At 38.7% G+C, this 10,851-nt stretch overlaps 1 protein-coding gene across 2 annotated transcripts in view; it reads right to left on the bottom strand.

The window, feature by feature from the left end:
* Window positions 1-419: 419 nt before the first annotated feature.
* LOC119718791 (major facilitator superfamily domain-containing protein 6-A-like) overlaps window positions 420-10,851 on the bottom strand; it is a 38,396-nt gene continuing 27,964 nt past the window's right edge. For both annotated transcript variants that reach the window (XM_038188213.1, XM_038188214.1), the window contains exons 5-6: window positions 4,287-4,490; window positions 420-2,269 (exon numbers count right to left, since the gene is read on the bottom strand). In XM_038188213.1, coding sequence (XP_038044141.1) covers window positions 1,998-2,269; window positions 4,287-4,490 — 476 coding nt within the window. In that variant the 3' untranslated portion in view covers window positions 420-1,997. The remainder of the gene's footprint in view (window positions 2,270-4,286; window positions 4,491-10,851) is intronic.

Here is a 10,851-nt window from a genome sequence, read left to right as displayed (position 1 = left end):
TGTAAGCCACATGCTTGAAAGTACCTCCAGTGAGTAGCCACGCTGAATCTATTGATTTTTATTTCTGTGTGCTCTGACTAATGCCACGTCTTGTTTTGTGAGAGACTTGAATCAAACATGTCTTTCTGTTCATTTTGTTCCCATGACTACTTTATGTTCCGACACCCCTATGTTCCGACAACCCTTAAATAAGATTGTGTTACTCCCGGTTAGGGTTAGGGCTAGGGTTTGGGTTAGGGATAGAAATCATGGTTGAGGCTAGTATTAGGGATAGGAATATGAGCAGTCGGAACATGTGGGTGTCGGAACAAAGGTTCAAAACGATTTTTCGGGCATGAAAGGATCAATGCCCTCCCCGCCAAACGGAGAAAAATCGTTACATCTGCTCAACTCACACCCCTTGTCAATCCCCTTTTTTTCCAAGATAACAGAACACTTCATTCATCAGTTCGTTTTTATAAAAGATATTCTAGCCAACTTTATTCTGAATGTTTAAAACTACTTTTACTCGTTAACGTTCGTGAAAGTTCCTCAAGTTTGAAGTGAAAATTGCAATGTTACTTTACCTCTAAATATAGTTTACTACACTTTAGCAAAATTATCTTCGAGTCATCGCCCCAGTCTGTTCGTTTCCGTTATTTTACGTAAATGTAACAAGTGTGCACTCGCGTCCTATCTACCAAAGGGTATTGTAATATCGCCCTCTATCGGTTAAACTATTACGAATTCGTTACAGTCAAGGTTGTGACTGTTTTTTAATTTCTATTTCGACTAAAGCAAATCTTCTTCTTAACGTAAGAATCGTTTTGCTATTTAATGTCTCTAGTGTACATTTCTGCTAAGCCTAAGACTGTCCTAATAAAATGCTAAAGAACCGCACTGCAAGATTTAAAAGCTCAATAAAGTGACTCCATGGTTAGGAGGAACATGTTTAAAAATTTAAAGATGTGGGAATCATTAAAAAATAGATGATGGGTAAGACTTCAGTCGTTTCCTGATAAAACTGTACACGCAATCTGATTACTTTTGCGACGTTGGTGGCAGCAAACACACCGGTCCTTTTTTCCATTGTTTGCGTTATATCCGGCATGCGCGTTTTAGCTTAAAAATGACGTAAACAATTGAAAAAAGGAACGGTGTGTTTGCAGCTAACAACGTCTCTAAAATCTTCCATTAGAAATCATCTTTACACGTGCCAATTTAAAATCTTGGTTTGTGTAGTTACTTCTCGTGAAAACTGATTTCAATGAGTTAACTACGGAGGTAACGATGCCAAAACGGACTGCATGAACAGATCTATTTATAATACATATAAAAATAAATTATTTGTTACTGTGTTTAACACGCATGTTTAATGTGACCACGTGACACGGCAATGACACTTGTTTTCACAAAACGTATGTTCCTTATTGACATAACGGTTACAAGGGGATAAACTACTGGGAGGGTCATTCCAACGCACTGCCGACGACGCTTGACGCTCGTGCAATACGCTTTGAAATACACTTTCGCAAAATACGCGCGCGCACCAGTACGCGCGCGCCCTCCAGTACCGCGCGCAGTGTGCCCCTCCCACTTGGGCTGTTGAAAATGGTCACAAAACGTCATCTACTGTTCGTGCACGGAGTCCACAGTAAATATGTCAATTCGCCCCTACTTAACATCATGTGTACTAAGTATTCGATTATCGACTACAACAGTATCTACCAAGTTACAAGGGCCGATATCAAATCGACCGTGTCTAGCATAATTTATCAACATTATCAAATTCCGTTATCCATCTATCAGTTTATGGCTTTTAATGAATTCGAACAAACAACATTAATATTTCAGGACAATATATTTACAACTAATATATTTTTTTTTATAAGCTAGTGTCACCCGATTCACGTGTTTTCTTATTTTTTTTACAGATAGAACACACTACAGTTGTCACTTTAGATTTTTTTCCATATATCTAACTCTGTAATTTATGAGTAAAGTCGGTGAGGGAGACATCAATCTTCTTGCAGCTTTTCGTATCCGTACCGTATCGACCTAATGACGAGGAACAGTACCGACAACACTAACGATATGAGGGAGACTACGAAGAAGGATTTAACGGCTCCGAGCGCGTCTATAACCACACCGCCCAAGATGCTACCCATTCCGAAGCCGACTGCGTAGTAGGCTAAGAGGAAAGACCCCTGAAGGGAGCACGAGTAGGAGACTAGTGTCTCGTCAGCGAAGATGGCACCTAACGTGTACTCCACAATAGCCGCGCTCACGCCTGGAAAAAGGTGAGAGAAAAAAAAATGTTACTCCAAGTACACGATATTATCAATGGCGCGTGAGTTATGGCAGCCACCTGTAAATAATGGAAGCAATCATCGGTGATATGACGCTTGTCACATACGTCAAGCAACAATGGACATGAAACGAAGCGTCAAATATGAATTAAACACATAGTTCGTTCACTTATAAATGTCTTCAGTACGGAGTAGCGTCGATGCCTCAAATGAAGCGGCACTATTGCATTCTATCCTATTGCCTATTAAAACGCTGCTATTACCAAAACCATTATAACGAACAGTTGGTTATAACGAACATTTGGCTCCCAAAATATGAAATTCTGGTATAATGCACAACCATAACGACCGAATATAACGAGCAATTTTGTTTATGGATCCCATCATGCTCATTATACTAAAAGATTTGAACTCTTATGAACACAGGAAACATACCAAAACATAAATTTAGAATAATTTTTTTTCGTTGTACAGGAAAATTTTGCTTCGAAAAGTCTCAGTCTTAGGGGCGGATCCAGGAATTTTTGCAGGGGGGGGGGGTCATCAGCAAATCAATTCTGAAATATGGGTAGGTTTGGTTTTTTTCCGGACATTTGGCATCCGTAAATTCAGATACCGTAGTGTGTGTGCGTGGTGGGGGGAGGGGAGGTCGTACCATAATTACAATGGGGACGCTGTTCAAATCCGACGATACCGTAGTGAACACTATAATACGCCATAATAGTGTAGAAATACCCCCATTACCAACCTGGCTTAGCCCGAATTTTGTGCACAGGGGGATATTATTACATGATTATTTTTCTGGATGACACAGTAGGGGGTGGGGATTCAAATTATTTTAAAAATTATTTTTAAGAAAAAATAATGCCCCCTCCCATGGATCCGCGCCTGGGTCTCCAGGTATTTACCAATGCACGAGAAATTTACATAATCAAATTCTATCGTCAAGTTTACTCTATCAGTTTGAGTTTAATAATGCAGTGACCTCATGCACTCATATTCACGAATTTCCGAAAGTTTCAATTGATATTCACGTGAATTATCATATCAGTTTAAGGACTCCTCACTCCTGCAATAGCCTTCTTGCATTCATTATTTTTTGTTCAGTGAGATAGCATCCACATATAGATGACGTCCACTTAGGTGGCGCTGTTGATCCTTATCGATACAATTGCCCCCCCCCCCCCCCCCCCCCCAGCGCAGCTAATGCTTAGAACAAGAATATTTAACATCATCAGAAATCGCTTCATATTGATGTTAGTTCTAGAGTGTGTTTTCCTTGAGTATACCATTGATACAGTGTAAAAGTTTGGGAACAAGAAGTAGGCTTTGTGGTGATCGTCCTGGCAATACTCACTGACCATAGACACGGGGTCAGTGTCTCGCCAATGGGTCGAAACTGGGCGTCAGAGCCAAGGGCTAAGGGCGGATTTAGGCAGGGTGGTTTGGTTGGCCAAGCAGCCTCTTCTGTTTGACCAAAATCTATCAGTTTGCATAGCTGGGAATAACCTTAGGTTGCATGAAATAATGTCAAATACTATTACAAATCTACATTCATTGCCTCAGAGTTTGGTCTCTGTGTCACAGGGAGTCCCTGTGTACAGGTTGAGTAAAACAACGAAACCCAAATGTCGGGACCATTGTTTTATTGAAGTTCTACATGTAGAACTTTCAAAATCTAGGATATGAAAGCCCAATTCATTTTTTTTTTAGTACAAAAATCATACAAATCACTTATGTACTTTTCAAGTTACGGAATTTTAAATACAACCACCGTTTTAAGGTTCTGTGTACGATTATTATTGTTTTTAAAGATTATTGTCGCCAAGTTTGGTTGAGAGCGAAGTCCAACTTTTCATATGACAGCACTTACAATTAACTAAAAGGAACACACGGACACACAGAAGGAATACACTATCGCAAGATCCCCTTTTCTTTGCTCAAAACCAGGGGAATAACCAAATGTGACACATGGTCAATTATACATGCGGGGTTTACCTTTGAAGCATTCTGGGATGACAAGCAACCAGGGACTGTGCAGAATCCCATACAGGAAGTAGCGAATAACGACGAGCAAGAGACATGCAAGCATGAGGGTGTGATGGGACACGTATCGGCTGAGTTGAGGCAGGGCGAAGTAGGTGGCTGTCTCAGCCCCAAGAGCAGCTAGGCCTGCCACGCCCATGATCACGTGCGATCCACCTGCAAAAATATGAGTTGAGATACACGTCATTACCGGTTGGCAATTTTGAAGAAAAAAAATGCAGCCAGCCATGCACATATTGAAATACACATGCCCCGCACGTACTGTTCATTTCAACTGATTTCGTAAGTCCCTTTCTTCTCAATGCAAATGATGAGTTATGTCAACATGATTATACTAGTCCGAGTATCCCCCGTTAACCATGGAGCCCAGTCTCCGGTCTAACGTCTGATATATCTAAGCATAAACATGCAGATGTATGCGCGATCCCGCACCTCAGCCAATCAGAATCGACTTCACCAAATTAGGACCAAAAGTTTGAATGGTCAATTCGAATGCAGTGTTTTGTAATACAACAACGGCCAGGCATAGATCTATAAAACCCAGACAAGCTTGGAACATAATACAGAGCGCGTGATTGTTTTTGCTGTGTCTGGATTTTTTTTTTAAATCCATGTCTCTGACGCGACAACGGGTGAATGACCGCAGATTTGATGTAGAAAGCGCCCGTTGATTGGTCAAAATCTGGAGGTCAAGAGGCGGTTGTCTTGCATAATTAATCAGCGAATCTGTTCACATATCATAGACAATGGCTTCGTCATGGTCTGTTACATAGACTACCATTATAAAGGTTGTCCCACAAAAGTACAGTCGAAAACCAATTAATGCAGGTATATTGCATGTGAGTTTTGGAATATTTTTAAATTACCTCTTAGAAATCAGATAACCAATCTACCCGTACAAACTATATTTCATTCAAATCAATGCATTGGAACAAATACAATGCTTCATTGAACTCAAGGGTTGAAAATCGTCTTGGGCCACTTTCCTTGAAAGTGAGAAAGCGCAGTTAGAGAAACACACAAAGGATGTATTTCCTTTTAGTCCAGGCAATATAAGGTTTGACCTCAAACAAATTTCAACAGAATTTTTTTCACCACAGTGCATTTCCATAAGGTCCCTAAAATGACATACTAAAAGTCCAAAAAAATCCAAGTGGTGGAAATATGCCTAATTTGCATAAATCCAAAATTGCCGCATATTTTAGGACTTTCACAACGATTTGGTCATATTTCTCATACTATTAGCTTCTTGAGGAACTTTAAACAACAATTTTAGTCCTTTTACATTGATTTCATCATTATTCTAGTCCTAGGTAAATTTCAAGATCCCTATGTTTCCCAAATTTGCCAAATGCTGTATAATAAAATGCATAAATGCCGTATATTAATTTGCATAAATTAAAGTTAAAATTATGGCTATCATGTGTTGACATCACAATTGAATTTTCCCTAATAACTTCTTAGTCGGTTACATGTATGTATACATAAATATCACACCACAGAGCATCTCTATATGGTCCCGAAAAAAAAAGTACAAAAAAATCCAAGTGGTGGAAATATGCTTAATTTGCATAAATTCAAAATAGCCACTGATTATATGATTTTCAAATTGATTTGGCCATAACTCTCGTCCTACATTGCTTTTTGGGGTACTTTAAACAACAATTTGTCCTTTTACATTGATTTCATCATTATTCTAGTCCTGGGTACCCTTCTAGATCCCTATGTTTCCCAACTTTGCCAAATGCCGTATAATAATTTGCATAAATGCCGTATTAATTTGCAAATAAATTAAAATTAAAATTATGGCTGTCATGTGTGGACATTCCACAATTGAATTTCCCTAATAACTTCTAGTTCAGTTATGTATCACACCACAGAGCATCTTTATATGGTCCCGAAAAAAAGTAAAAAAAAAATCCAAGTGGGGGAAATTTGCCTGATTTGGATAAATTCAAAATGGCCACTAATTATATTATTTTCATACTGATTTGGCCATAAGTCTCGCCCTACATTACTTTGCGGGGTACTTTAAACAACAATTTGTCCTTTTACGTTGATTTCATCATTATTCTATTCATGGGTACCTTTCGACCCTATGTTTCCAAACTTTGCCAAATGCCATATAATAATTTGCATAAATGCCTTATATTAATTTGCATAAATTCAAATAAAGTAAAGTAAAGTTGAAGTTACAGCACAATTGGGACCCATGTTGGGACTTAGGCCATTGAAAATGGGTTGCGGGGGTAACTATTCATCAGGTTTTGCACTTTTATTGAGTCTGATTTAAGAGGCGCAAGATACATATTGAGTAATCGTCATCGAAGAACAGAATGACAAAGTTAAATACTAATTCTTAACAACTAAAAAGGAACAAGTGGCAAGTCAATTAAATAAAAACACAATCATAGTTAAAGTCGCAATTATTTAAGTGATTCTCGCTAAATCACTTAACAATATCAGTTTCGAATATGCAACTCAAAATACAAAATACGGAATAGTAAATGAAATGAAAGCGTAGCTTAACTTCTTATCATATATGATTTCTGTGAAGGGAGAAAACAATTGTACTTTTCCTGATAATCCAAGTTCAGTTACGAATGCAGAAATATCACAAAGATTCATATTGGCGACCTATCATCCATATTGGCTAGCATGCAATGTTAGTCTGATTGTTATCATCTACACGTACATCATTGTATCTTAGAATGAACACTTATGAGGCAGACTATAATCTTCAGCAGCCTTAGGATCAATGTCTGGTGGTGGCGAGTTGGCACAACTAGTGCCACGGTTTTCAGTGCAAGCAGTTGAACAAGAGAGACCATTTTTCTGTGCGACTTCATCTGTGCCTGCATGGAAGAGGTTTTTTTCTCAATTCTTTTCTTTCAGAATTCTAAACATTGCACGACATGAGCCTCCTGCCTAGGTTAAGTCATATGTGCTATTAATTTAATACACATTTAACAAAATGGGCGTCTGCAGGGGTGTCACTGGGGGTTGGGTGGGCAAATGTCCCCCGCCCACCCAAAAACAAAATGATCAATAGAGAATATGCTAGAGAGAATACAAGCATTTTGGGGGATAATTAATTTGCTTTGCCCCCGCTACAAAAAATCCTGGGTGGGCCAAATGAGTGGCAAATTAAGTGCTTTGCCCAAGGGCACACGCACCACAACCCCAGGGCGAAATAACAAGAACTATTTTATTTCATACACTTCTCATTTTTTCGCCATAACTGATTGCAATGGTACCTCACCAGTTTAGTTTCAACAGAACGTACAATGGAGCCACGAACCATTCTTTCGTTTGCTCAGAGCAACCATTTTATTACGGCCTGCAAAAACGAGAAAGCCATAATAAAAAACATGTATTTTTAGATGATAAGCATATGGTATATAAACTCCAGGGACTCAGAGGCTCTGTCAAATTCCAAATTGAAGTCTACCGACACTGCTTATGTTTTTGAGTAGTCATAATTTGAACCAAAAAAAGTGGATCACGTCTCCCATATTAGGCAGCTTTTTATGCTTCTCATACTTTGACTGGATGGCTGGCTTTAAAAAAAATTGTCTTCACAAATTAATATTCATGAGTAGAAACGAGGAAGAGCAAAAGACAAATGGACTATAATTGCAGCCTCTCATTTCCAACAAGCCTCCTTCTACAGTATCAGATTTAGAGGGGCGGTTGCAATTCCCTCTGCCGTTCAGCAGCTGCCTAATTTTATAAACTATTAAAATGGGACCCAAAAAAAACAGAGCAAACTTTTATTATGCCCTGCAAAAAAAAAAGCCACAAAATCCTCTTTTTTTTTTTTTTTTTTTTTTTTTTAGAAAATAAGCATATTTTATTGCTTATGCAGAAAATTATGATTCGTACAGTCTAGCCACGAACCGTTCTTTCGATAATTCAGAATAAAATTGTATTACGTCTGTGCAAAGACAAAACAGCCATAATTTTGTGTATTTCTAGATGACAGGCATGTGTTACATTAACTCCAAGGACTTTAGTGGATCCGTCAATCTCCAATTGAAGTTTGACGTTTTTATTTTCGGGTAGCCATGTGCAGCACCAGAAATGCGCTTCAAAAGTTAGATGATGTCTTCCATATTATTTGCCGAGGCAGCAACCAACTTCCATTTGAGCAAGCAGTGATCAAACTCCTTTTTTGTGCCGTAGTGTGGTTAGGGTTTGTGACTCATGATCAGAGGGTCAGGAGTTCGAATTCAGCTGCTGGCCATTATGTTGTGTCCTACGGCAGACTTCATCCACACTTGTCTCTCTCCAACCAGGAGTATAAATGGGTGCCGGCATTAGCTGTGGAGTAACCTGCGATGGACTAGCATCCCATCCAGGGGGAATAGAAATATTCTCTGAAACCGGAGATAAATGCCGGCACTGCCCATGGTCCAATGGGCCACACTTGCCCCTGACAGACTTTACTATTTAATTACTACTTTTTATCATCAAAAAAGTGGTGGGTAAATGCCCCCATGCCCACCCTCGAAAAAGATAAATTGAGAATATGCTGGCAAAAGTACAGGTATTTTTTTTTGGGGGGGGGGGCGAAATGTGCATTACCCCCCTCTAGAAAAAAATCCTGGCGACGCCCGTGGCATTCGACGTGGCAGTCCCTGGCAGGTATGGGTGGGTGTGTGTGGGTGTGTGTGTGTGTGTGTTCCATAATTATTTGAATAATAATCTAAAGTGTTTATTCCCGAACAACAAACTTTACCGTACAGAGGAGCCAGTTGATTGGCCAAGATCCATTGATCACGCCCTTTCGTATTAGCGAGGAATGTGATTTGCCAGGACGACCGTCATGACGAGCTGTCACGAACCGTCATGACTAACCGTCCAAAACGAAAGAACGCTTCTCACACCCACATCTGATGACCTCAAGTAGTGATGGTGGTGCTGGCGGTTTGTCCGTTTGTATGGGAAGATTATTATACGGCATTTGGCAAATTTGGGAAACATGCATAGGGACCTAGAAAGGTACCCAGGACTAGCATAATGATGAAATCAATGTAAAAGGACAAATTGTTGTTTAAAGTACCCCAAAAAGCAATGTAGGACGAGAGTTATGGCAAAATCAATATGAAAATCATGGTTTAAGTGGCCATTTTGAATTAATGCAAATTAGGCATATTTCCACCACTTGGATTTTTGGACCTTTTTAGGGGCCTTATAGAAATGCACTGTGGTGTGATATTTATGTATTAAATAACTGAACTTGGATTATCAGGAAAATTCAATTGTGACATGTCCACACATGACAGCCATAATTTTAACTTTAATTTATGCTATTTTATTATTGCATTTATGCAAATTATTATACGGCATATAGCAAATTTGGGAAACATGGGGATCTTGAAAGTTACGTAGGACTAGAATAATTATGAAATCAATGTAAACGGACTACAATTGTCGTTTTAAGTACCTGAAAAAGCTATCGAGTATAAGAAATATGACCAAATCAATGTGAAAGTCCTAAAATTGTCAGCCATTTTGGATTTATGCAAATTAGGCATATTTCCACCACTTGGATTTTTTTGGACTTTTAGTATGTCATTTTAGGGACCTTACAGAAATGCACTGTGGTGAAAAAAATTCTGTTGCAATTTGTTTGAGGTTCACTCAAAAAATGAAGTATTTTGCCTGGACTATTTGTTCAAGAGTAACGTGTGACTTATTCTACCGGTTTCGATCTGTAAGTTTGATGAATAAAAAAGTGGCCCAAGTGGTTTTCAAGTCCGGTATTGTGATTGCTGTATCTTTTGAAGAAAACATCCCAATAAAACCCACTAAAAATCATTTGGAAGACCAATTAATCTACTCAGCAATACATTAGACACTATTTGAATACTACCCCCCCCCCCCCCTTCTCTGAAAAGATTTCCGATTCGACTGTTATAGGTTATTTGTGGGACAACCTGTATCAACTGTCAATATCCTTTGTTTGCGGATTTTGTTCATTCTCACTAAATGAGGCGATTAAAACGGAGTCAGCGGTTTTTATTATCCCGTAGAGAGACCATATCCATCTCTGAGTATAAACTGTCACATAATAAAACGAACCCGCGTCCATCACACTTGCATTCTGCGACTGATGACATTAGTAAACAGCTACTTTATAGGCAATCAACTCACTAAGGTATTATTTTCAGGCGAGATGTTCATTTCTCACTAATGAATTTTTGAGGGGAATGGGCTAAACATTAAGAGAGTGACGAAAAGTGATCTTCCAAATGTTTGTACGTGCATTCACGTGTATTTTTTTTTTTTTTTGCAAAAACGAAAATTAAAAAAAAAACTAAAAATTGTTTGTGTTGTCTGTCCGTCTGCTTTTTTTTTTTTTTATCCTTTGGGACTGTTGCTATGTTGCACTTAGTTCTTGCATCTGCCTGTTGATCTTTGTTGTGTCTTGAAGTCTGTCTATTTGTTTGGTTGTTTCTTTTAATAATTTGCTTATTTCGTCAAAGTTTAGGATTTAGGATGTCCGTTTGGA

This window comes from Patiria miniata, unplaced genomic scaffold (assembly GCF_015706575.1).
Source record: "Patiria miniata isolate m_02_andy unplaced genomic scaffold, ASM1570657v1 HiC_scaffold_7, whole genome shotgun sequence".
NCBI lineage: Eukaryota > Metazoa > Echinodermata > Asteroidea > Valvatida > Asterinidae > Patiria > Patiria miniata.
This window is presented reverse-complemented; position numbering and strand designations above follow the sequence as displayed.